The 24,045-nt window shown below is 42.7% G+C and overlaps 1 protein-coding gene across 2 annotated transcripts in view; it reads left to right on the top strand.

Annotated features, from left to right (window-relative positions):
• The window catches only part of NIBAN1 (niban apoptosis regulator 1), a 183,999-nt gene extending 178,072 nt beyond the window's left edge, over positions 1-5,927 (top strand). Inside the window, exon 14 of one of the 2 annotated variants that reach the window (XM_024976464.2) lies at positions 997-5,927. In XM_024976464.2, coding sequence (XP_024832232.1) covers positions 997-2,132 — 1,136 coding nt within the window. In that variant the 3' untranslated portion in view covers positions 2,133-5,927. The remainder of the gene's footprint in view (positions 1-996) is intronic. The other variant, NM_001191282.1, reaches the window with a different exon arrangement.
• The last annotated feature ends 18,118 nt before the right edge of the window (positions 5,928-24,045 follow it).

The following is a 24,045-nucleotide window of genomic DNA, read 5'->3' as shown; positions in this document are numbered from 1 at the left end:
TCAAAAACGTCAGCTGCTGGTTGTCGTTATTTTTTAAAATTAATTTTTATTGGAGGATGGTTGCTTTACAGTGTTGCATCAGTTCCTACCGTACAGCAAAATAAATCAGCCGTACATTTACACATATTCCCTCCCTTTTAGAGTTCCTTCCCATTCAGTCTCCACGGCACTGTTAAGTAGAATTCCCTGTGCTGTCCAGTACAGACAGCCAACAAACACAAGATGCAATGCTCAATTGCTATGTTAATTATGCTAATTATTAGAGAACTGCAGATCAAAACTACAAGGAGGTATCACCTCACGCTGACCTGAATGGCCATCATCAAAAAAAACTTACAAACAATAAATTCTGGAGAGGATGTGGAGGAAATGGTTGTTATTATTGATTTTACTCCTCTCGGGGCCTCTAGGACTCAGCCGGATGGACAGAGGCCTTTAGTTTGGACACTGCAGGTCATAAGGTTCTCTCTGCAGGCTCAGTACTAAGGACTCGTTACACGTTCAGGACTGTTCTGAGTGTAAAAGCAGAGAAACTAAGGGCCTGTCCTGCCCTAAAGGAGTGTCAGTCAAAGTAGACACACTGCAGCCGCACACACTAGCGGCTGAGATGTGGTGGGGCCTTCCGAGGGTGATACCAATGGTAGTAGATTTGACCTCTTTGAAAGCTAAGGCCATGTTTTATTCATTCATCTTTGGATTCTTAGAGCATGTCCCATAGTTGATGTCCAATAAAAGTGTGCTGTTTGAATAAATGAATGAGTGAAGGAATGAATGAGTGAACATTACAGAGGTCCAGGGTTTGGAATGAGTCTGTAGGCTCTGGTCATCAGGGAAAGCTTCCTGAAAGAGGGTTAGATGTAAGCTGGAATTTGAAATTGGGAAATTCAGACGGTTAGAAAAGCTGAGAGGGAATTTTAGCTTCTAGATAAAATCAGAAATTCCAGATTAGTCAGGGCAAGGTTTTAACTTTATGTTTTGCTTTCTGGTATCTCTCAGTGATAAAGGAGGCTGCTATCCTGAAGAAACACAATTTGTTTGAAGACAACATGGCCTTGCCCAGTGAAAGCGTGTCCAGCCTCACTGATCTAAAAACTCCTGCGGGGTCAAACCAGGCCAGCCCCGCCAGGAGAGCCTCGGCCGTTCTCCCCGGAGTTTCAGAGAGTGAGATCCTGAGTAATGAGGTGTTCCAGGAGGCAGGGGAGATGAAACAACCAGAGGTCCCTAGTCCATTGGCCAGAGAAGAAGGCCTTTCCCTCCCTGTGTCCAGCCCTCCCCCAGATGGGGACAGGCAGGTCATCGATTCAAGTATAGATGGCCCAGTTGTGAATCTGGTGGCTACAGAGGTGACAGCAGGCGCCCTGGGCACACACTTGTCACAGCCGGAGTTGGAAGAGACTCCTGAGGACCGAGAACCCACCCAGGAAGACGCAGAGCCCAGGTCTGCCGCAGGCTCCTTGAAGGAGCTCAGAAATTTGCTGACGGTGACCGCCGAAGTAACAGGGGAGTCCGCTGTGCTTGAGGTTGAGAAAGATACACATGAGGAGGCCCTTGTTCCCCAAGATATTGAAAAAGAAGAGGAAGCAACCCAAATCGACACAGAGGCCAGTCAAGCATCTGCTTCGGGTCAGGACAACTGTGAAGAAAGTGAAGTCGGTGAGGGGGAGGCCCATGGTCCAACTCCCAAGGCCGAGGCCAGCGGGGTGGAGCTGGGAGAATTTCCAGATGCTCAGCCAACCTGTGGGGGGCTCAGCGAGGGGGCCCGGGGCCCAGACCCCACAGAGGAGCCGGGAGAGGCAGGAGAGCTCACTGAGAGTGAGCTCACAGGGGATGCCTCTGGACTGGGCACCCTTGAAGGAGGAGGGCCCGTGTGCTCTGTGGAGGCTGAGGCTGTGTCCCTAGAAGCTTGCGTGTTCCGTTCTGACTCCATCAGCCCCAGGGAGAGCCAGGTTTCTGTGGAAGAAGAGGCGGTGGGCGGGAGCTGCAGCACAGCCCAGCCTGCCACCAGTGAGGATGCCCAGGAGAGGAAGGCTGACCCCGTTCACGAGTGTCAGTGGGTGGTGGAGAACGTTGCAAACACCGATACCCTAGATACACAGAGAGAAGACCCCCCAGAGCCCCCTTCAGAGGAGTGAAAGGGACAGAGTGGCCAAAGTCTTTCTTGGAACAAACTCAGCCCAAAGGGGGAGGGGGGATGCCTGCAAGTTGTTACCAAAAAAAAAAAAAAAAAAAGCATGAAGTACTTCTTTAATTTGTATAATGAAGCTAGAGGGAATTGCACACTGAGGCAAGCCTTTGTGGAATGGAACTGTCCTCCCATGAATTATGACTTTAGCATTTGAATAAGAATTACAAAGGTAATGGCGTGGGGGGGTGGGGGGTGGTGAGAGGCAGCTGAGGGGCCCAGGGTGGGACGGGGCTGCAGGGAAGGCAGAGGAGACAGCCGGGCACCCTGCACACTCTCTTCTAATGCACTTTAAGGCTTCTTCATGTTCGGTGAGAATGCGAAGATAGATCCTGTAATCCAGCCTCACCGTTCGTCCGCAGCCCGGCTGCAGGAAAGGGAGATGGTGCGCGCCGGCCCCTCCCGCCTGCTGTGTGCGGCCCACAGAGCCTGACCGATCAGCCTGAGACATCTCAGGAAGGCTGAGCGGAAACAGAGCAAAGCTGTGGTCTGGGGGCTGGCTGGGCCTCTTACTAATGCCGCTATCAATTTCCTACTAATTCATCTTGCTAATTCTTATTAATTAATCACTTTTTGGAGAACATCAGATGAAGCAAGGAAATTTCTTTGGCATGTTTAAGGCTGAAAGCCTTCCAAATTAGCCTTAGACTGTGCAGAGAAAGAGCTTAGCTAAATTATCAAGCATAAAGCCAACCAATTAAACATTATATGAACAGCTATTCTATGACACATGCTGTGTTAGGTATAGTAACAGAAAAGAACAAAAGAAAGATTAGGTGCTTGTCTAGCATAAATGGAAGGATCCAAAGGAATTTAATCTGAAAGAAAAAAATATATACTGATTTTCAAAACATGACAACTTTCTTTCTTTCCATTGAAACAGTTCTGGTTTATTCCCAGGAGGGAATAAAGTGAATAAGTGAATAAAAGAAGAAAGAAAAGAGGGAAGTAAAAGGGAGAGAGAAAGGAAGAAAGAGAGAAATCAAGCTGTAGATCATTAAGTTCCAAAGATATTACCAACAATGGAAATTATTTGCTCAGTTGTTCAGCAAATTGAGTCTTGTTATGTCCCAGGCACTGATACTATGGTGGAAATGGCTCTGTTCCTTTCTCCCAGAACCTGCTTTAATGGAAATAGATGGAAATACATCTTCTGAATGGATCATGATCTTTACCTGTGAGTGTTAAGGTGGAATGAACTTTCTTGCCAAAGGTTAAAAAGATGTATTCTCTTGTCCTTCAGAAAAATACCAGATGATTTTCTAAAAGCTTTACTCCCAGGTCTACATCTTGAAATTTCCTTCTACAAATTTTAATATTAGATCTCAACATTGTCCTAAGAGCTTATTTTGATTATCATCAACAAGTAGTTAATATCAGGTTTTTTTTTTTAAAGAATTTGTCCACAGTTTGACCATTTAACCAGGAACTAAAATATCTCTCTCTCCACTTCCCTATGAAGAATTGCTTGGATTTCTGGGTCATAGGGGATGAAAAATAATCAGGATACTCTCATATTGAATTGTTTCACCCTTGGCTCAGACGGTAAAGAATCTGTCTGCAATGCAGGAGATCTGGGTTCAATCCCTGGGTCAAGAAGATCCCCTGGCCAAAGGAATAGCTACCCACTCCAGTATCCTTGCCTGGAGAATTCCATGGATAGAGGAACCTGGCAGCTGTAGTCCATGGGGTGGCAAAGAGTCCGACATGACCGAGTGACTAACACTTAGTGTGTTTAGATCCTCTCATTATAGGTGGAGAAGGCAATGACAACCCACTCGAGTACTCTTGCCTGGAAAATCCCATGGACGGAGGAGCCTGGTAGGCTGCAGTCCATGGGGTCGTGAAGAGTCGGACACGACTGAGCGACTTCACTTTCACTTTTCACTTTCATGCATTGGAGAAGGAAATGGCAACCCACTCCAGTGTTCTTGCCTGGAGAATCCCAGGGACGGGAGAGCCTGGTGGGCTGCTGTCTATGGGGTCGCACAGAGTCAGACACAACTGAAGTGACTTAGCAGCAGCAGCAGCAGCATTATGGGTGGAAGGCAGAGGTCACTCCCCTCCCTGGTCCTTATTGCGCCCGTGTTCACTCATATCCTTGCATTTGGCACAAAATATTGCAATTATGTTTACTTCCTGTCTCTTCCAGGGGCCCCTTCCTTCAAGGACAGACACTAGGGTTTGGTCATCCTGTGTACTTCCTGCACACACAGCCTTGAATAATAGCTCCCTGGCTTCTCAAGTCACTTTAATATCCGTAGTGCCTAACAAGGAACTGCTTGTGTCAGGCTTCTCAGGAAATGTGAGAACTGATCATCAACCACACCGCTGTGCTGGGGCTATTTGGGGCTTGCTGTCAGGCAAGGAGATATATTTTACTTGGGCTTTTTGCCCTTGGGAGTCTTCCCTTAAATCAAGTCCAAAGTCCAAAAGGCAAGTGGCCAAATGGTCTGATGCGCTGCCCAGTGAGACTGAGAGCCAAAGGAGCAGTGCCCAGCCTCCCCAAGGACTGCCCTTTTCTCCGGGAGAATGGTGATCTGCAAGCAAGGAGGTCCTGGCGCAGGCTAAGCCCATGTATAAGCTTCTAGCTTCCTCCCTTTTGCTCACCTCAGGGCTCCTGGCCCCACTTGGAAAGCTGAGAGATTTTTCCAACCCTAAACGACAGTACTTGTCACTTCATTGGATGAATGAACATCAGTGTCTACCCATCCGCTGGTAGAGGAGACCAGAGATTAAGAGGAAGTACAGAGCTGAGAAAGCAGAGTTTTTCTGTACATATTTCACAAAAGACATGTCCACTAGATTAAGTCAGGTGACTGTTCTATTTGACGATAGAACAGGAAATTAAAGTGCATTAAAATTTCCTTGTTTTCACATGTTGAGTGGAATAGTTTCCTATTACTGGGAGTTTCTCTTGCTTTTGATACAGACTTGTCTAGATTGCTTCAGTGGTTTCCAGGTTGGAGCAAGGTTATTGTGATTTAAGTGAGCAGCAGGAAAAGCCTCTGCAAGCTGCTCAGGGGCTCTCTCCTATGGACAAATTTCTTTGAAATGCATAAAACCTCAAGACATGGCTTTTGGCAAAAATTCCATGACTAGTTATGTTTTATTGACCTTTTACAAAGAAAGGATATTTTCCTTAAAAACGAATTTGCTTATCAGGTTTTCCTTTGCAGCTTAGAGCAGAGTCAGTAGTGTCTTGCATTATTCAGAGTAAACTCATTTCAAAAAAAATGCATTTTGGAGACAACAAGGAAAAGATTCCAGTTTGTTCAAAATTTTTAGAAAGAGACTGAGTATGAAGAACTATGGGTCTTCATGCTCCATCTTCTGCATTTTACTACAGAGATTCTCAAGTCTGGTTTCATAACCTTCAGATTAGAGGTAGTGATTTCAAAGGGTTCCACGATTCTCTCAAATAAGTGATTTTATTTCTTTATAAAAAGTGCTAAATGATGTATGCTAACCTAGCAAGTTTAATTTGGGGAAGAGAAAGACATCACTGACAAAAATAAATAATACAGTTTCACTTGGTGAAAAAGTCAGTTACATGTACCTTCTTTACCAAAAACAAGTGGGTTTTACAATTTGCTTCTGAAGTCTGCAACCTCAATAAGGAGATCTACACTGCGGATTGGTTTTTCTGGTCACTATATAAAGCAAATAAACGTAAACCACTTTGTAACCACATATTTACCCTGCCAAGTGCCTATATTGCAATAAAATGTTTGTCCTTGAAAAAGTGTCCAGACGTCATATTTATTTGGAATAGGGCTGTTTTCATCTTTTAAGCAAATGTCATACTTGAGCTGGGAGGAACTCCTCAGAGATGGAAAAGTGAGTCAGTGTAGTACAGAATTTTACTTTTCTGCCATCAGGAAGGAATCCACAGGGAAGTCACTTAATGGCAGTTGTAATCATGCTTTTAAAATGCATATGCTAATTTCTGTGGGAATCGGATTAGGTCTATAATACAATAATAGGCAATTACTCTTGATGTAATTGAATTGCTGTTCAAACAAATTTGTTTTCAGTGGACAACGCTGAGCAATATATCCATTCTTTCTGTAATTATAAACAAAGCAATATTTACTCACTAGTATCCACAGTTGCTTATTCATCCATAAATTCGTTCATCTGAAAAACAATGATTGTGCATCTGTTTTATGTAGGTGCTCTAGTGGGTGTAGAAGACACAGAAGTATATACAGTGGACATGATCTCATATCACAAAACTCAAATTCTCAGGGTGGACACAGCCAGGGAGAGCTCAGAATGGGTGTTTGCTTCTTCACTTGGCAGAAGACTTTTCTATGATCTCAGCTTTAACTTTACACCAACAGCTTCAGGCAAGAGAGGAGGCATGTTGGAGAAATCGTGTCCGGCAGTGATGGGGACACTTGGTGTGGCATAAGCTTCCCTCCTCCATCTCCTCCTTCCATAGCAAACTTCTGGTGGCTCCTCCAGAATTTCTACTTTGGGTCAATAATCAGATTGGAATTGGAGGTGAGGGGGATCATGAAACCACTTTTGTATGTCTTTTTCTTAGATTGTCTGTCTATCCGGTGTGTCCAGGATGGAAGTGATGGAGGTCTCGGGAGGAGTCAACTAACAGCTCTTCTCTCCTCACAAGCCTGGAGCCACTCCAGCTTGAGCATCTCTCATCCTTTGCCATATCCATTGTCAAGAATATCTGTCCCTCCCTTCCCCATCTAGCCAATTCCCATTGTTCCTGTGAGAGGACAAGTCAGGCCAGTTTCCCCACCCAGCTCGTACCCCCAACAATGCTTTGCTGAACTCTCCCAGCCAAATGTACTTGTCTACTTCTAGTCATCCTCTCCCTCTGCTGCAGTCGTCCACCTGACCTGTGCCTTGGGGCAGGGATCCTGCCTTTAATCTTTGTATGCTTAGCAGAGCATAGGTGCCTGAAGATAGCAAGTGCTCAAGAAATGTTGAATAAATATCCCCAATCACAGATGAAGAAACAAGTGAAGATAATAGTCAGTGATCCCTTAGCATGTATTAAGAATCTGTGACTCTGGGAAGTTTACCCACCCTCAGTCTACATAGATAGTTCTGTTTTAGTGATGAGACTTGGTCATGGGTTTTTGTATACTCATCCCTCTGGGAGGCCAAGTCAGAGCCAAATTGCCTCCAAATCAAGCTACTATGAGCCACCTCCTAGTTTTGGGGACAGCAGCCTCCACTGGGTTTTCCTGAGGTCCTTAAGAGGTTAACAATGCAAAAAGGTCAAGAAATTTACCCCTGAATGGTACCCGAGTCTGTGATGCATGAGCAAATGCTTGAGAATTAATGGGCAGCATCTTCCTTCTAGAAAGCCCTCCTCTTGAGGTTGGATAGGGAGCAGGGAAGAAGATGTGGTCCCTGATTTTAGGAAATTCAGTCCAGTTGGGGAAGCTGAGATGCAAATGGTGGTTCTGTGAGAAGAGGAAGAAGGGTTCTGGCAGAAGAAGTGACAACTGAGGACTCTGCTCAAGAAAGGGCAGGTCTGATTGTTGAACCTATTAAGTTTGCCCTTTGTGTCTTGCCTTTTTGACTTCTTCATGAACTAAAATCCAAAATCCAGCAGCCAGAACCATTAGAGGGAGCTGTGATCAGAAGGAGTTACAGTCAGAGCTGTGACAAAGGAAAGAAATCAGTGGGCTCTATTGATTTAATCACGACTTACTTGATGGGAGAGGGGAACAATCTAAGGAATGAGTCGACCTCAAGAAACTGGAAAAGGCAAAGAGATGGATTTTCCCATAGAGCCTCAAGAAAGGAATGCAGACCTGCCTGCTCACTGATACTAGCTCAGTGAGACCTGTGTTATAGTTCTAACCTCCACAACTGTAAGATATTAAATGTGTGTTGTTTTTGACCACTAAATTTGTGGTAACTTGTAACAGCAGTTGGACCTCTTAGTTAAAACATAAACAAATGAAACTCTAAAAAAATCCAGCTGCCTCCAGATACTCTGAAGAAATTTTTTATCAAGATCCTTTCCTGCCCTACCCGTCTGGTCCCTATACAGAAGGGTATGTATATGTATCGGGAAGGGTTTGCTTTGTATTAGCAATTCCAAGTGGAATTATTGGGGTAGGAACCAGGTGGGGCTTATGTTTTGGAAAATGTCTACAAGACACTGAGGTGATTTTGAAGCTAAGGGCTTCAACACCCTGCTCCCTGCCCAACCCTATTCTGTGCTGCTGCCTGAGTCACGTGGGGGACAGTTCTTTCTGTACACTGGTTTGAGAGGGATGTTGTGAGGGGAAAATGAAGGTATCTTCATTTCTGTCTGTTAGAGGCTTCAAGTTTTGAACTTTAAATTTTTATCCAGAGTTTAGGATAAATTATGTTTTTCATGTAACGTCCAGATTCATTCATGGAGTTTTTTTTTTTTTTTCCACAAAATACTTATCAATGTCTACTAACATACCACAGACTCTGCCAGACCCTGGGAATAGAGTGATAAAACAATCAGTCCCTGCCAGCATTACATTCAGTTTGTGGGTTATCTTTTCCCCACTGACATTTTCAATTACTCAGTTTAAGGAAATACTGTTAACATTAATGAGCCTTTCCACCTTTCAGGTCTCGATTCAGAATTCTTCACCAAGTTTACCTATAGACTGGGAACTTTGCTCTGAGTTCCTTTATGAGAAAATTGTATGGGTGTCAACTCATTGTCTGAACTGGGGCTAACCACTTAACCTTTAAAAGAATTTGTTTGTAAAATGGCAACAACAGCCCCCACCTTGAAAGGCTGTTGTCCACATTGAGTAAAATGAGGCCCAAAGAAGCGAAGCAACTTCTGAAGGTGACACAGCTAGTAACTAGTTGACCCAGGAGTATCATTTAGCAATCACTACAAAACTGAAATCACTCCAAAGTCAGTGGTTAAAATAGGAAGCATTTATTACTGCTCAGAAGGCTACGGGTCAAGCACCAGGGAGACAGCTCATGTCATCCTGTCTGACTTCCCCAACAGGTGTGGGAGGTGGCTGGCTGTCCACTGGTGTGGCCTGTCCCTTGCTGGGCGGCTGGGCTCCGCTCCGTGTGGTCTCCCGTCTTTCAGCAGACTGGTGCGGGCTCATTCCTGATGCAGAAGCCAGGAGGAGAAAAGGAGAGAGAGAGAAGAGGCAAAAAGCTCAGAACCGGTGCAACATCACTTCTGCCGTGTTCCACTGACCAAAGCCAGTCACAAGGCGGGGTGAGATTCAGGGATGGAATTGCTGCAGTCACACACCGCATTGTGCCTGAGTTCAGGGGAGCCATTAGCTGGGGCATCAATGCAATCAACCTACCTCAGCAGCATTCACATGACTCCTGTTTGATTCTAAAACCATGGTCTTGTCTCCATAGGACACTGTCTATAAACACTTACACAGCCAGCGCTGGCCCCTCTCACATTCTTCCCCAATGTCTGTGCCCTGCTTTAGCCCCATTCTCTACTAGATGAACAAAACACCATCATCCCCAACTATAACTTTGACCTATCAAAGAATTTTGGCTTTTGCATTCGTTTGGAAAATGAGTCTCTTATTTAAAAGTTTTTTTTTTTTTTTTTTAAGATTTACTTATTTTTGGCTGTGCTGGGTCTTCGTGGCTGCGTGTGGGCTCTCTCTGGTTGCAGGGAGTGGGGGCTACTCTTCATTGCAGTGCACGGGCTTCTCATTGTGATGGCTTCTCTTCTTGTGCAGCATGGGCTCTAGGCACCTGGGCTTCAGTAATTTTGGCTTGTGGGCTCAGCAGTTATGGCTCCTGGGCTTAGTTGCCCCAGGGGATGTGGGATCATCTCAGAGCAGGAATCAAACCCATGTCCCCTGCGTTGGCAGGCAGAGTTTGACCACCAGGGAAGGCCCTAAAAGTTGTTTGTTTGTTTGTTTTTTAATTTATAAGCCTTGTAAGAAGAAATGTCTAAAAGAGATTCCTTCCCATCTTAGCAATATATACTTTATATACTGCTTAATTATAACAAGGTCATTGGTCGTGATAAACATGTTAATTATGCCAGGAGAGTGAGAAAATTTAACCCGTGCCAAGCAGTATTTAGCTTCATATAAACAAGCACCATTCTCTCCAACAAACATGTCAGTAAATTTATTTTCTATAGAAAATAATGGTAGTCTTCAGAAAATGTTACAGTCCTCCTCAAAAGGAAAATAAACACATTTTAAAACCAACCACAAAACAAGTAAAGATGAATTTTACTTGAAAATTTATCCCACCTGGTTAATATTCTGTATTCTTCATAACTCTATGATAGCTGATTTGTAAATATTCCTAATCCCTCTCCTTTTCCCTGGAAAAGGATGATCCTCAGGATATAACATTTTAAGAACACTTGTATCAGATTTTGCCCTTCCAGCTTTCTTGCTAGAATATTGTTGTACCTAGTGACCCATGGGTTTCTTTTAAAATTTTCATGAAGGTTGAATAAAAGGTTTAGGGGCTTACATCTATCTGGTAGCATGCCACCTCACCAAGAATGTCCGTTCTTTTCTTGTCTGTCCGACACACAGAACGACATCAGGACTCACTTTGTGCTCCCTGCCATCATTTCAAGCCTTCTTCCTCTGAATTCCTTTGGCTTTTATGCTGACAACATTGATTTTGGCACTTTAAACATGTACCATGAAGAAATTTTTAGTGATTTCCCATATGTTTTGACTAATGACTTTCAAAAGAAAGGGAGTTTTCCCTGTATGCCTAGAGACTCAATATGTTCATAGAAGCATAGACTTTAGGGTTGGAAGTCACCCTAAATGTTCACTGAATGCAAATGTATCCACAGTGCTTGCATTTCCCCTTTAAAACCTCCTGCTTTTGGTCATCCTCCAGGGATGGGAAAACCACTATCTCCCAAAGGAAATTATTTTGTTTTCAGATGACTCTGATGGTTGGAGAGCAAAAATATTACTCTCATGTTCCACTCCTCCTCTGCCACCATCCTCAACTATAATTTCCATCCCATGGGTCCAATTTTTTCCATCAGGGAAATATACAACATTCTAACCTCTTTTCCTCCTGACAGATTTCAAACATCTCCAAATAACTGAGATGTCTTTTCCAGACTAAATATCCCCCAATTCACCTCTTTTTATGTAATACGGTTTTGAGCTCCTCTGTTGAGTCTTTTCACAGCTCAATTATAAGCTAGTTCCTTGTGTTGTCCTTTTTTCCTTTCTCCCTCAATAGCCTCTGTCTACCTCATAGCCTAATGAGCTTCCCAGGTGGCGCTAGTGGTAAAGAATCCACCTGCCAATGCAGGAGACGCAGAGATGTGGATTCGATCCCTGGGTCAGAAGATCCCCTGGAGGAGGGCATGGCAACCCACTCCAGTATTCTTGCCTGGAGAATCCCGTGGACAGAGGAGCCTGGTGGGCTTCAGTCTATGGGGTTGCAAAGAACTGAACACAACTGCAGTGACTTAGCACATACACAGGCACTTAGCCTAGCACCCTTTCTCTTGAAAATCTCTCCCCAGGCCAGAGGAAGGCACATTTTTGTCCCTTTCCCCTTTTCTTGTTATCTTCAAAGAGAAGCAAAGAGCATTTTTTTATAGTAAAGTTGTTGCTTTCAAGCACTGTGGGGAAGATACATGAAATAAAAAAGTAAAAACTCTAAAAGTTACATAAAAGTTAAGTCCTTAGATGTAAGCTTCCAGGTCTACCATTTTTTACTCCTTTTGAGAAAGTAAAAGGAAGACTCGTTCATTGTCAGCCCACTGCCTTATTTCTAGAAGTGGGACTCACCAACATTCCCTCCCCACTTACTAACCCTTCCCTAATTCCTGCAAGAAAGCACCTCTTTCCAGAATGTAATTCAGGCAAAGCAAATACTTCAATGGTTAAACATCTAAAAGGCTCCCAGACTGCAAATAATCTCCACTAGATTTGTCCTACTTTCAGAGATTTACCTCCTCCTGGCATTTTATCATCCTCCTTAGAGACTTTTTGTTGACTTTTCGGCGTTTATTGATCAAACATTCTCACACACACACAAAAAAAAACATAGAACAAGAGTGCAAAAAATATCAAGGCTAGAAATAGGGATCTGGGAGTCAGTCACTGGCATCCATTTGGTAATTGAAGCTCCAGCAATGGATAGGATCTCCTTTGGGGAATCTAAAGAAGGAAAGTGAAAAAAAAAAAAAAGAAGGAAAGTGGGCTGGGAAACTTAAGGAACACCCATGTTTGTATCAAAGGAGGAGAAAAATTCACAGTGAGATAAGTAGGGGAAAAAAAGGAAAGGGTATAAATGACAAGAAACCAAAGAGAAGACAACTTGAGGAAGGCAGGAGTGGTCCATGAGTAAAATGCTACAGCGAGGTCAAATAGGAAAAGGCATGAAGTGTGTCCACTAACTCACAAAAATGTCACTAGTACCTTGGTGAGACAGAAACCAGACTGTGATGGGAAATGAAAGTGGATACACTCCAGTTTGTCTTTATCTGCCTTAGCATGTGTGACCCAAAACTGACCCTATATATTCCAAGTGTGGTCTGACAGGTGGTGTAAAGTGAGATCATGTCCACTTTGACCAATTCACTCTGTTTGGTAATGAAGCTTCAGCCCACATTCAGTTATTTTCGGCAGTCCCACTTACTGCACCACTCCAATGACTCACATGAAAGTAGTCTGTTTAAACCTTATGTCATTTCCATACATGGCAGAACTAATACATGACTTCCCATCTCACACTTGTGCAGCTGAGTTTTAAAGCTAAGTTCAGAACCTCATTCAGCTACAGTTTACCTTATTAGTTTCAGTTCTTTGTTCCAACCTATGGGAACATTCTTTGTCCTAATTCTGTCATCCTACATATTAGCTATACTTCTGGCTTTACGGCATCCATAAATTTGATTTACACTGGTGTTTCCAACCAAGTCATCAATAATGTCAAGTCCCAAGCATTCAGGCAAGGGCTGGGTGGAAACTTGAAGATATGGCTGGGTCTGAAGCCAATAACAAGTGTCTAAATGCTGACACTAGCAGGTCTGAAGCCAGCAGAGTCAGTGAGTATGGTATTAAGGGTTGTTCAAGGCGGGAAAGACAATGGATAAGTAATGGGGCAGAAACCAGGAACTGAGCCAAACCACAACCTAGACGAGCAGATTCAATATAAAGGAGAGATCTAGAAGCTAGAGAAATTAAAAGAATACCCGAAGTCAACAACAGGCTTGAGAGAGAGAGTGCATATATAGACACTAATTTTTGGACTTCCAGGTGGGTTTTATGTCTTCTTTTCCACATACAAGGGTGTGTGTCCTTTGAAATTAAGGGCTTTTGATAAATAAAAATATGGTGCAAGACAGGTCTTCTGGCTCTTTCCGAAGTAGCTTTTCTCACATGGAACGTTTTTTTGGACTGGCCAAGTAACCAGCTATGATGAATTCTCCCAACTCTACTGCGTCTACTCCGTATTTCTCTTCCTGTTCCCAAGGAGGTGAGACTTTATAAGAAATGTTAATAGGGAGCAAGAATAGTCAAGCGAAAGGGAAGAAGGGGGAACATAGAGAGTGATTTTTCACTGGGATTCCTATGTTGTATTTATTTTCTGTCCTGGAATTCCATTAAAGATTAGCATCAATATTATTTTTAACACATATTAGCATAGCTAAAATGAAAACAAGACTGAATGCTGGGGAGGATGAGGCTAGAACTCTCATACACTGCTGGGAATGCAAAACAGGATGTCTACTTTAGAAAACAGATGGGCAGTTTCTTATACAGTTAAACATATCCTTATCATGCATGCATGCTAAGTGGCTTCAGTTGTGTCTGACTCCGTGCAACCCTATGGACTGTAGTTGGCCAGGCTCTTCTGTTCATGGATTCTCCAGGCAAGAAAATGAGTGGATTGCCATGCCCTTCTCCAGGGGTTCTTTCTGACCCAGGGATCGAAGCTAGTCTCCTATGTCTCCTAAAGTGGCAGGTGAGTTCTTTACCCCTAGTACCATCTGGGAAGTTCAGTAATTCCACATGACCCAGTAATTCCTTTGCTAGGTATTTACTGAAGCGAAGTTAAAATTTTGTTCACACAAAAACCTTTATGCCAATGTCTACAGTTGCTGTATTAATAACTGTCAAAAACTGCAAAACAACCTAAATTTCTTCAGGTGGTGAATAGATAAACAAACTGGTACATCCATATAATAGACTACTACTCAATAATAAACGGAGAAGGCAATGGCACCCCACTCCAGTACTCTTGCCTAGAAAATCCCATGGACGGAGGAGCCTGGAAGGCTGCAGTCCATGGGGTTGTGAAGAGTTGGACACGACTGAGTGACTTCACTTTCACTTTTCACTTTCCTGCATTGGAGCAGGAAATGGCAACCCACTCCAGTGTTCTTGCCTGGAGAATCCCAGGGACGGGGGAGCCTGGTGGGCTGCCGTCTATGGGGTCGCACAGAGTTGGACACAACTGAAGCAACTTAGCAGCAGCAACAATAAAAAGAAATGCTCTACTGATATATACAATAACATGAATGAATCTCAAAATTATTAGGCAGAGTGAAAAAGGATATAGACTGTATGATTCCTTTTATATTACAATCTAGGAAAGTAAAAACTATAGGGATAAAAATAAATCATTGGTTACCTATAGGCGGGAGCATAGGAGAAGCTGACTATGAAGAGGCACATAATGGGATTTTGGAAGGTGAAGAAACCATTCTGCATCTTGATTATGGTGTTTGCTCAATGACTTTATGCATTTATCAACACTCATAAAACTGTACACAGAAAAGGGAAGATTTTAGTCATATGCAAATTGTTGTTATTTAGTTGCCAAGTCACTCTTTTCAACCTCATGGATTATATATAGCCTGCCAAGTTCCTCTGTCCATGGGATTTCGAAGGCAAGAATACTGGAGTGGGTAGCCATTTCCTTCTACAGGGAATATTCCTGATCCAGGGATCGAACTCGCATCTCCTGTGCTGCAGGCAGATTCTTTATGACAGAGAATGGGAAGCCTGGGAAGCCCCATATGTAAATTACACCTCAATAAACATGACTCAAAAATATATTTCCTTTAGTAGCCCAAATTTTAACAGTAATGATTAATTATATTATGAAATGTTTATACAATAAAGCATTAAACAGTTGTTTGGGACTTTGTTAGACTTTTTCTCTGCCCAGTAGCTTATGAAGAATCTTTACAGGGACTTCCCTGTAAAGGGAAGTGGATACAGTGGATAAGTGGATACAGTGGATAAGAATCTGCCTGTCAGTGTGGAAACACAGGTTCCATTCCTGGTCTGGGAAGATTTCGTGTGCCACAGCTACCGAAGCCCGAACACTCTAGAGTGCGCTCGACAACCAGAGAAGTTACAGCAGTGAGTAGCCCGTGCACCACAATGAAGAGCATCCCCCTGCTCACCACAACTAGAGAAAGCCCACATGTAGCAAGGAAGACACAGCACAGCCAAAAATAAATAATACTAAATTATTTAGAAAAGAGCCTTTACATAGAGGCAAAATTTCTCTGTTCCTAAGTTAGAAGTCACCGACTTGTTTTTCCACTTTCCCTTGTAGCTAGGGCATGGGGCTGTGTCGTATGTTCCTCTTGTGTGTCAGATTCACTCTTAACAAAATTCCAATTCAAAATCGTGGAGCAAAGAAAGAGGTGTCTACAAAGTAATGCATTTTGCTGAGGGTGGTGCATTGTGGCACAGAGAGATGTCCACAAGGGCAGTGACAGAGGGTTGAGCAGCAGTGTTCCACCCCCAAAGTCAGAGGTGTGGTTAAGCTCCTGAAGCATCTTGGGGCTATAATTTGAGCTGTATATTCCTCAGCCCTGGCTCTTGTGCCCTCCAAGAGATTAACACCTTTACATTAATTTAAATTTTAAGTTAATTAATTTAATTAGACATTCGTGTTGTTGTTTGCAACCAGGAACCTAGAGTGGATAGAAGTGTCATTAAAAATTATGTTTATAACCAGAGCCTTACCAACATGAGCTAAGACTACATCATGGATATGGTGGCTTATATCATCATGGAAAAATGGGACTTGTGCCTGGCAATGACTTCCACACCATGAGCACATGTAGGAGGTGAGTGCCGTCATTCCTGGCAAGAAGCTCTGCAACAAGGTACAGCCTACATCACTCATCTAAAAATTGATTCCAAGTCTCCGTTTAAACAGCAGGAAGAAGACAGAAGAGAAAGGACAGTCTTCACCTGCAGGTTTCCAAACTCATAGCTGCACTGAACTTCAGAACATTAAGAAGAGTCATTTAAATGTTTCTGCTGAGCTATTGATTTTCAGAATATCTAGGTGTACCATCCTTGAAAACAACTGTTAACATGGAGCTTGCAACAATGTAGGAAAGGCTTAACTACAGCTTTGAGTTAAAAAAAAAAAAAAAAAAAAACACACCCACACAGGGAGATTAAATAATTAAATATGTATGTATAGGCCAAATATGCCTGGAAGAAAATTTGCTCAAATGGATACAGGAACTTGGGTAGGTGAGTTTTTAATTGGTTATTATTGTCCTTTGTATCCACTTTCCTTCTCTCCCTCCATGTTCCAAAATGAAGATAATCTGACTGTCAAAATCAGAAAAACGTGAATGTTTTGAAATATCTCAAATTTGCACTTAAATTCAGCAGAAAATGCCCTCTTTTTCCCTAGAATCCCATACGATAAAGGACTCTTGGGTGCATTTACTCCTAGCCTTAAGCCCGTTGACCCCCATAACCGGGAATGATATATAAGCAAAAGGGAAAAGCTCACTAGAAACCTTGCCAAGTTAAAATTAGCCCTTAGGATAACCGTTTGGTGAGTACTGTTCTGAAGGGCTCTGTTGCTTCTTTTGAAGTTCTGATCTTGACTCAAAGCTTCTTCATCAGAATCCCTAGGGTGACGCCCCCGCATCTGCCGGACCACCTTGCCAGCACTTTCTTCCCACCATGAAAAGCCAGGCACCTGGGCACGGCAAGATGGGACAGACTGCCCAGTGGGAAGTTGGGAACTCCTAGCTTTATTTTTGCTCATGGATTACTGAGGAATCCCCCAAGAGGTCTTACATGAAAGACAATGTGTTTAAGCCCACTACGGCTTGCTTGATACGCCTTAAGAAATGACAAATACGAAAGCGGTCACACTCATTAAAGCACAACATGACATGTTATGAAAAACACAACATATGGTCATTTGAAGTCTGAAAATCCTGCTGAGTTTTAAATTTTTCATCTGAATATCCTTTGATGTATAACTGTGTCCTTTCCGATTCTTTGAAAAATGAGAGTTTTGAGATCAAAACCACAGATGGAAACTTTCTCTCAGTTGGTAAAAATCACCTGAAGATAAAGTTGCTAGACTCTATTAAAGGGATGAGAGTGAACACATGGACACGAAGCATTTTAAATAGATCTCCATGAAAAAGATAATCTATTAATCATTCTTTAAAATGTAGTAAACCCATAAAATCTGGAGACACTCCTTTAATTATTTTTTTACTTCTAGTTATATAATGTTATCAGGGAAGCAGTAACCTTCTTCCACTTAATAAAAACTGGTGACCCTTTATCAATTGAGCAAGAGTCAATTGATTGAGAATCTATTGTGATTAACATTAGTTTGGAATCAGCAGTATGTTAGTAAAATCCCTGGGAAAAGGGATTGTGCATTAAATTTGATGCTTACCGTTTGCTAACTAAATTAGTGCTAAAATGTAAGTGATGAAGCTAATGGAGACATATGTAAAGTTTGCTTTCTTTTCCTCTCTATTTATTTGGAATTTCAACTCCCATCCCTAGGCCTTTAGCCAAGATTTGTTTGCAGTTCTTTTTCTCTCTGTAGTATTCTAGATGCACCAATAAGATGTTAGGGTCTTGACTGGTGGCTCATAAGGTAAAGAATATGCCTGCAATGTGGGAGACCTAGGTTCAATCCCTGGGTTGGGAAGATCTCCTGGAAAGGGAATGGCATCCTACTCCAGTATTCTTGCCTGGAGAATTCCATGGACAGAGGAGACTGGTGGGCTACAGTCCATGGGGTCACAAAGAGTTGGACACGACTGGGCAACAGTTACCAAGTGCTAACCTTCCTGTTTTAGTAAAGGCTAATTATATACAAGTAACAAAATTCAAACCTACTCAAACTAGCCTAGGCAAAAGAGAAGAGAGTTGATTTTATGGTTATAGAAGGATCTCACTGGAAATGAGGAACCCTAAATCTATCAGGAGACAATTGCTCCATCTCTGAGGTTACCTGGTCTCCCATTTTGCTTCTTTGCTCATCTGCTCTATTATCATCTCTCTACAGAGTAGCTTTCTCCACTTTTCTTACATAGGCAGGACTGTAGCTAACTAACGGCCCCGAGTTTATTTATCCTCATTCCTAGGAACTAGCAAAGACTATAATTCTGAATCTCAATTCCAAATTCCTGGGAGAGAGAGACACTGTGAGGCCCAGTTTGTATAAATGCCTATCTTGACATCTGCATCTCTATTTCTGCTTTGTAAATAAGTTTGTCTATACCAATTTTTTCAGATTCCACATACATGTGTTAATATATGAAATGTATGGATACCAAGGGGGATCCTAGGGGGCTGGGATGAATTGGGAGATTGTGACTGACATATGCATCCTATTGATACTATGTATAAAATGGATGTCAGGCTTCCCTGATAGCTCAGTTGGTAAAGAATCTGCCTGCAATGCAGGAGACTCCGGTTTGATTCCTGGGCCGGGAAGGTCTGCTGGAGAAGGGATGGGCTACCCACCCCAATATTCCCGGGCTTCCCTTGTGGCTCAGCTGGCAAAGAATCCACCTGCAATGTGGGAGACCTGGGTTTGATCCCTGGGTTGGGAAGATCCCCTGGAGAAGGGAAAGGTTACCCACTCCAGTATTTTGGCCTGAAGAATTCCATGGACTGTGGGGTTGCAAAGAGTCAGACACGACTGAGCAACTTGCACTTTCACTTTCATAAAATGAATTAATAATGAGAACATTAGTTCAGTCCCTGGATACTCCCAATGCAGGGATTGAACCTGCGTCTCTTGTGTCTCCTGTAGTGGCAGGCAGATTCTTTACCCCTGCGCCATGTGGGAAGCTCACTGTAATAATAACATATGTACTGCACAAGGAACTCTACTCAGTGTTCTGTGGTGACTTGAATCAGAAGAAAATACAAAAAAGACAGGATATATGTATACGCATAGCTGATTCATAGGGCTGTATGGTAGAAACTAACACAACATTGTAAAGCAACATAATCCAATAAAAATTAAAAGACAATCAGCTACAGCCAGGGGGTGAGGTGACATAGCACACATATGGCCCAGAGCTTCCTAAGTTTATTTGAACACTGAACACAGTCCACTCCCATTCCCTGGCTCTGGATAAGGGTATTATGGGCGGGAGGCGGTATACTCATTTATATCCTTCAAAACAGAATTCCTCAGGATACCTGTTTGGGATGTTCTGATCTAATTTACTATTTTAATTGCAGGGAGAGGCAAACTTAGACCCAAAGAAAGAAAATAACTTGCTTAAATTATCAAGATAATGGTAGAGTACGGATTATGGTTTAGGGTTGAATAATTTGACTTCTGTCCAACCTTGATACCAAGAAAAAGTATATTGGCTCCCTGGGCCAAAAATGAGGATTGAAAGTTGACTATTTCTTTCCCCTCTCCTCAGCTAGTTTATAAATTAAGGCTTTTTATCACAAGCAATGCCAAAGAATGTTCAAATTAGTGCACAACTGCACTCATCTCACACGCTAGCAAAGTAATGTTCAAAATTCTACAAGCCAGGCTTCAAGAGTACGTGAACTGAGAACTTCCAGATGTTCAAGCTGGATTTAGAAAAGGCAGAGGAACCAGAAATCAAAATTGCCAACATCTGTTGGATCATAGAAAAAGCAAGAGAATTCCAGAAAAATATCTACTTCAATTCATTGACTATGCTGAAGCCCTTGACTGTGTAGATCACAACAAACTGTGGAAAATTCTTAAAGAGATGGGAATACCAGACCACCTGACCTGCATCCTGAGAAATCTGTATGCAGGTCAAGAAGCAACAGTTAGAATTGGACATGGAACAATGGACTGGTTCAAAACTGGGAAAGGAGTACCTCAAGGCTGTATATTGTCACCCTGCTTATTTAACTTATATGCAGAGTACATCCTGCGAAGTGCCAGGCTGGATGAAGCAAAAGCTGGAATCAAGGTTGCCAGGAGAAATATTGATAAACTCAGATATGCAGATGACACAACCCTTATGGCAGAAAGCGAAGAGGAACTATAGAGCCTCTTGATGAAGGTGAAAGAGGAGAGTGAAAAAGCTGGCTTAAAACTCAACATTCAAAAAACTAAGATCATGGCATCTGGTTCCATCACTTCATGGCAAATAGATGGGGAAACAGTGGAAACAGTGACAGACTTTATTTTGTTGGGCTCCAGAATCACTGCAGACTGTGACTGCAGCCATGAAATTAAAAGATGCTTGCTCCTTGGAAGAAAAGCTATGACAAACCTAGATAGTGTATTAAAAAGCAGAGACATTACTTTGCTGACAAAGGTCTGTATAGTCACGGCTATGGTTTTTCCAGTGGTCAAGTATGGATGTGAGAGTGAAAGTGTTAGCTGCTTAGACATGTCCGACTCTTTGCGATTCCATGGACTCCTCTGTCCCACCAGGCTCCTCTGTCCAATGGATTTTCCAGGCAGGAATTCTGGAGTGGCTTGCCATTCCCTTCTCCAGAACTGGATGTGAGAGTTGGACTATAAAGAGGATTGAGTGCCAAAGAATTGATGCTTTTGAACTGTGGTGCTGGAGAAGACCCTTGAGAGTCTCTTGGACTGCAAGGAGATCAAATCAGTCAATCCTAAAGGAAATCAATACTGAATATTCATTGGAAGGACTGATTTTGAAGCTTCAATATTTTGGCCACCTGATGCAAACAGCCGACTCATCAGAAAAGACCCGACTCATCAGAAAAGCCCCTGATGCTGGGAAGGACTGAAGGCAGGAGGAGAAGGGGATGACAGAGGACGAGTGGTTGGATGGCATGTCTGACTTGATGGACATGAGTTTGAGTAAGCTCTGGGAGATGGAGGACAGGGAAGCCTGGTGTGCTGCAGTCCATGGGGTCGGAAAGAGTCAGATACAACTGAGCGACTGAACGACAACAATCACAAGCAAGGCCATGGGTGTAGTGTGTATAGTCACTCAGTCACGTACAACTTTATGTGCCCCCATGGACTGTAGCCCACAAGATGCCTCTGTCCGTGGGATTCTCCAGGCAATAATACTGGAGTGGGTTGCTATGCCCTCCTCTGGGGGATCTTCCCAACCCAGGGATCGAATCCACATCTCTGTGTCTCCTGCATTTGCAGGTGGATTTTTTACCACTGTGCCACCTGGAAATAGGGTCGTACTGCTGCTGCTGCTGCTGCATCGCTTCAGTCATGTCCGACTCTGTGCAACCCCATAGACGGCAGCCCACCAGGCTCCCCCGTCCCTGGGATTCTCCAGGCAAGAACACTGGAGTGGGTTGCCATTTCTTTCTCCAATGCATGAAAGTGAAAAGGGAAAGTGAAGTCGCTCAGTCGTGGCTGAGTCTTAGCTTCCCCATGGACTGCAGCCTACCAGGCTCCTCCGCCCATGGGATTTTCTAGGCAAGAGTACTGGAGTGGGGTGCCATTGCCTTCTAGGGTCCTAAGGCTGATGTAATTAGTTACCACTAACTTGGTGGCTTAAAGTGAGAGAAATGTATTTTCTCTCAGTTATGGAAGCCAGAAATGCAAAACCAAGATGTCCACAGGTGATGAAGGGCAAAGCCTCCTCTGCCTCTTCCAGCTTCTGGTGGCTCCAGGCATTCTTTGGCTTGTGGCTGCACAACTCCAATCTCTGTTTCAGTCTTCACATGGCTTTCTCTGTGTCTTCTCTTCTGTTTCTTCTAAGAACTCTTGTCATTGGCTTTGCTGCTAAGTCGCTTCAGTCGTGTCCGACTCTGTGCGACCCCATAGACGGCAGCCCACCAGGCTCCCCCGTCCCTGGGATTCTCCAGGCAAGAACACTGGAGTGGGTTGCCATGCTTTAGGATCTACCAAAGATATCCAGGAATGGAAATTTTCATTCTGGAAAATAGAATACTGTATTTTCTTGAAATCCTACATTTTTCCCCCTAAACTCTGTATCCTTTATTTTTGAGAAGAAAAATCCCCAAATCCTTTCCCTTTCATCCTTTCCCTTTTGTAGCCCTCTTGATGTTTTTAAGTATTGTATGATATTTTGCAAGGCCTCTGTAGTCGCTTGAATGGTGGACCCCAAGAGATACCTCCATATCCTCACCCCTGTAACCTATGAATGTGAGTTTATTTGGATAAAGGTCTTTGCAGATATCTCTTGGGGGCCACCATTCAAACCACTACAAAGGCCTTGTAAGGTATCATACGGTACTTAAAAACATAGAGGGTTGCAAAAGGGAAGGGATAAAAGGGTAATAATTTGGGATTTTTCTTCTCAAAAATAAAGGATGTCGAGTTGAGAAAAAAAATGCAGGATTTCAAGAAAATATAGTATTATATTTTCCAGGATGAAAATTTATGTTCCTAGATATTTCCTAATCCATTCATTAATCTAACATTTGGGCCATGTTTTTTAATCTATCACACAAACTTGGTGTTGTGTTTTTGTTGTTTTTTTTTTGAAAAGAAAAAAACTTTCCTGACCAAAAAAATTGTTTGATAGTATGAGAGACAATTCAGATTATATGAATTTTGCTGCATCATCATAAAAATTCTTTGAAGGCTTCATCAATTTTTCCCTGGTGCTTCACATCCCTGTGGTATTTAAATCACTCTTTTTGGAAGTAACTATTGTGTCCTAGAGACAGGAATGTTAAATTGAAAATGAAGTTGGTGTAGGCTAACTTTTTTAGAGGTCAGTTCATATTTTTATCTTATAATGACTCTTGGTTTCCTGCACAAACTTATATCTATAGAGATTGCCTGTTCTGATAAAAGAACTTCTATTAACAAATGAGACTGTGTCAAACAAGTACAGGAAACAGGAATTGTTCTGTTTGCCCTGGGGAGGAGTCGACGAGCTGGGGCAGATGAAGGGCACAATATATTGTGTACATTACTCACACAATACCTTGGGCTTCCAAGGTGGCTCAACAGTAAAGAATCTACTTGCCAATGCAGGAGACACCAAAGTTGTGAGTTCAATTCCTGGGTCGGGAAGATCCCGTGGAGGATAAAATGGCAACCCGCTCCAGTATTCTTGCCTGGAAAATTCCATGGACAGAGGAGTCTGGTGGGCTACAGTCTACAGGGTCACAAAAGAGTCAGACATGACTTAGTGACTGAGCGTGCATGCATGCATCCAGTACCTCAGTACCTTTTAAATTAATTAAATGGGAAAACTCATATGGCAAGAAAGACTAGATTTAATTATTCTAAAAGAGAAAATCATAGAAGCTGAAAGTGCAGAGAGCTAACATTCTTCTCACTGTGAAGAAGGAGTTTCTGATAGTTAGAATTGTCCATAAGCAGAAAGGGTCATCACACAGAGCTGTAACACAGCCACTGTTAGAAATTTTCAACCCACGGCCAATGACCCTGGGATATATTATCAGTGACCTTGGAGTATCAGTGATTTGGAGTATGAGATTATAGGGTGGAGAGGCTGTTGGTTTAAAACTCTATAACCTTTGGATTAAGACAATGTGCCATAGAATAGGTCAATTCAAGCCTGGAAAAAGAGATTAGCTATCCTCTCCCTTAGCTTCTAAATCATCATTGTTCAATAGAAACATGATATGAATCATAATATAATTAAAATTCTTCTATTAGTCACATTAAAAACATGAAAACAGGTCAAA

This window comes from Bos taurus, chromosome 16 (assembly GCF_002263795.3).
Source record: "Bos taurus isolate L1 Dominette 01449 registration number 42190680 breed Hereford chromosome 16, ARS-UCD2.0, whole genome shotgun sequence".
In the NCBI taxonomy this organism is placed as follows: Eukaryota; Metazoa; Chordata; class Mammalia; order Artiodactyla; family Bovidae; genus Bos; species Bos taurus.
The sequence above is the reverse complement of the archived record's forward strand: the minus strand, read 5'-3'. Positions and strand labels throughout refer to the sequence as shown.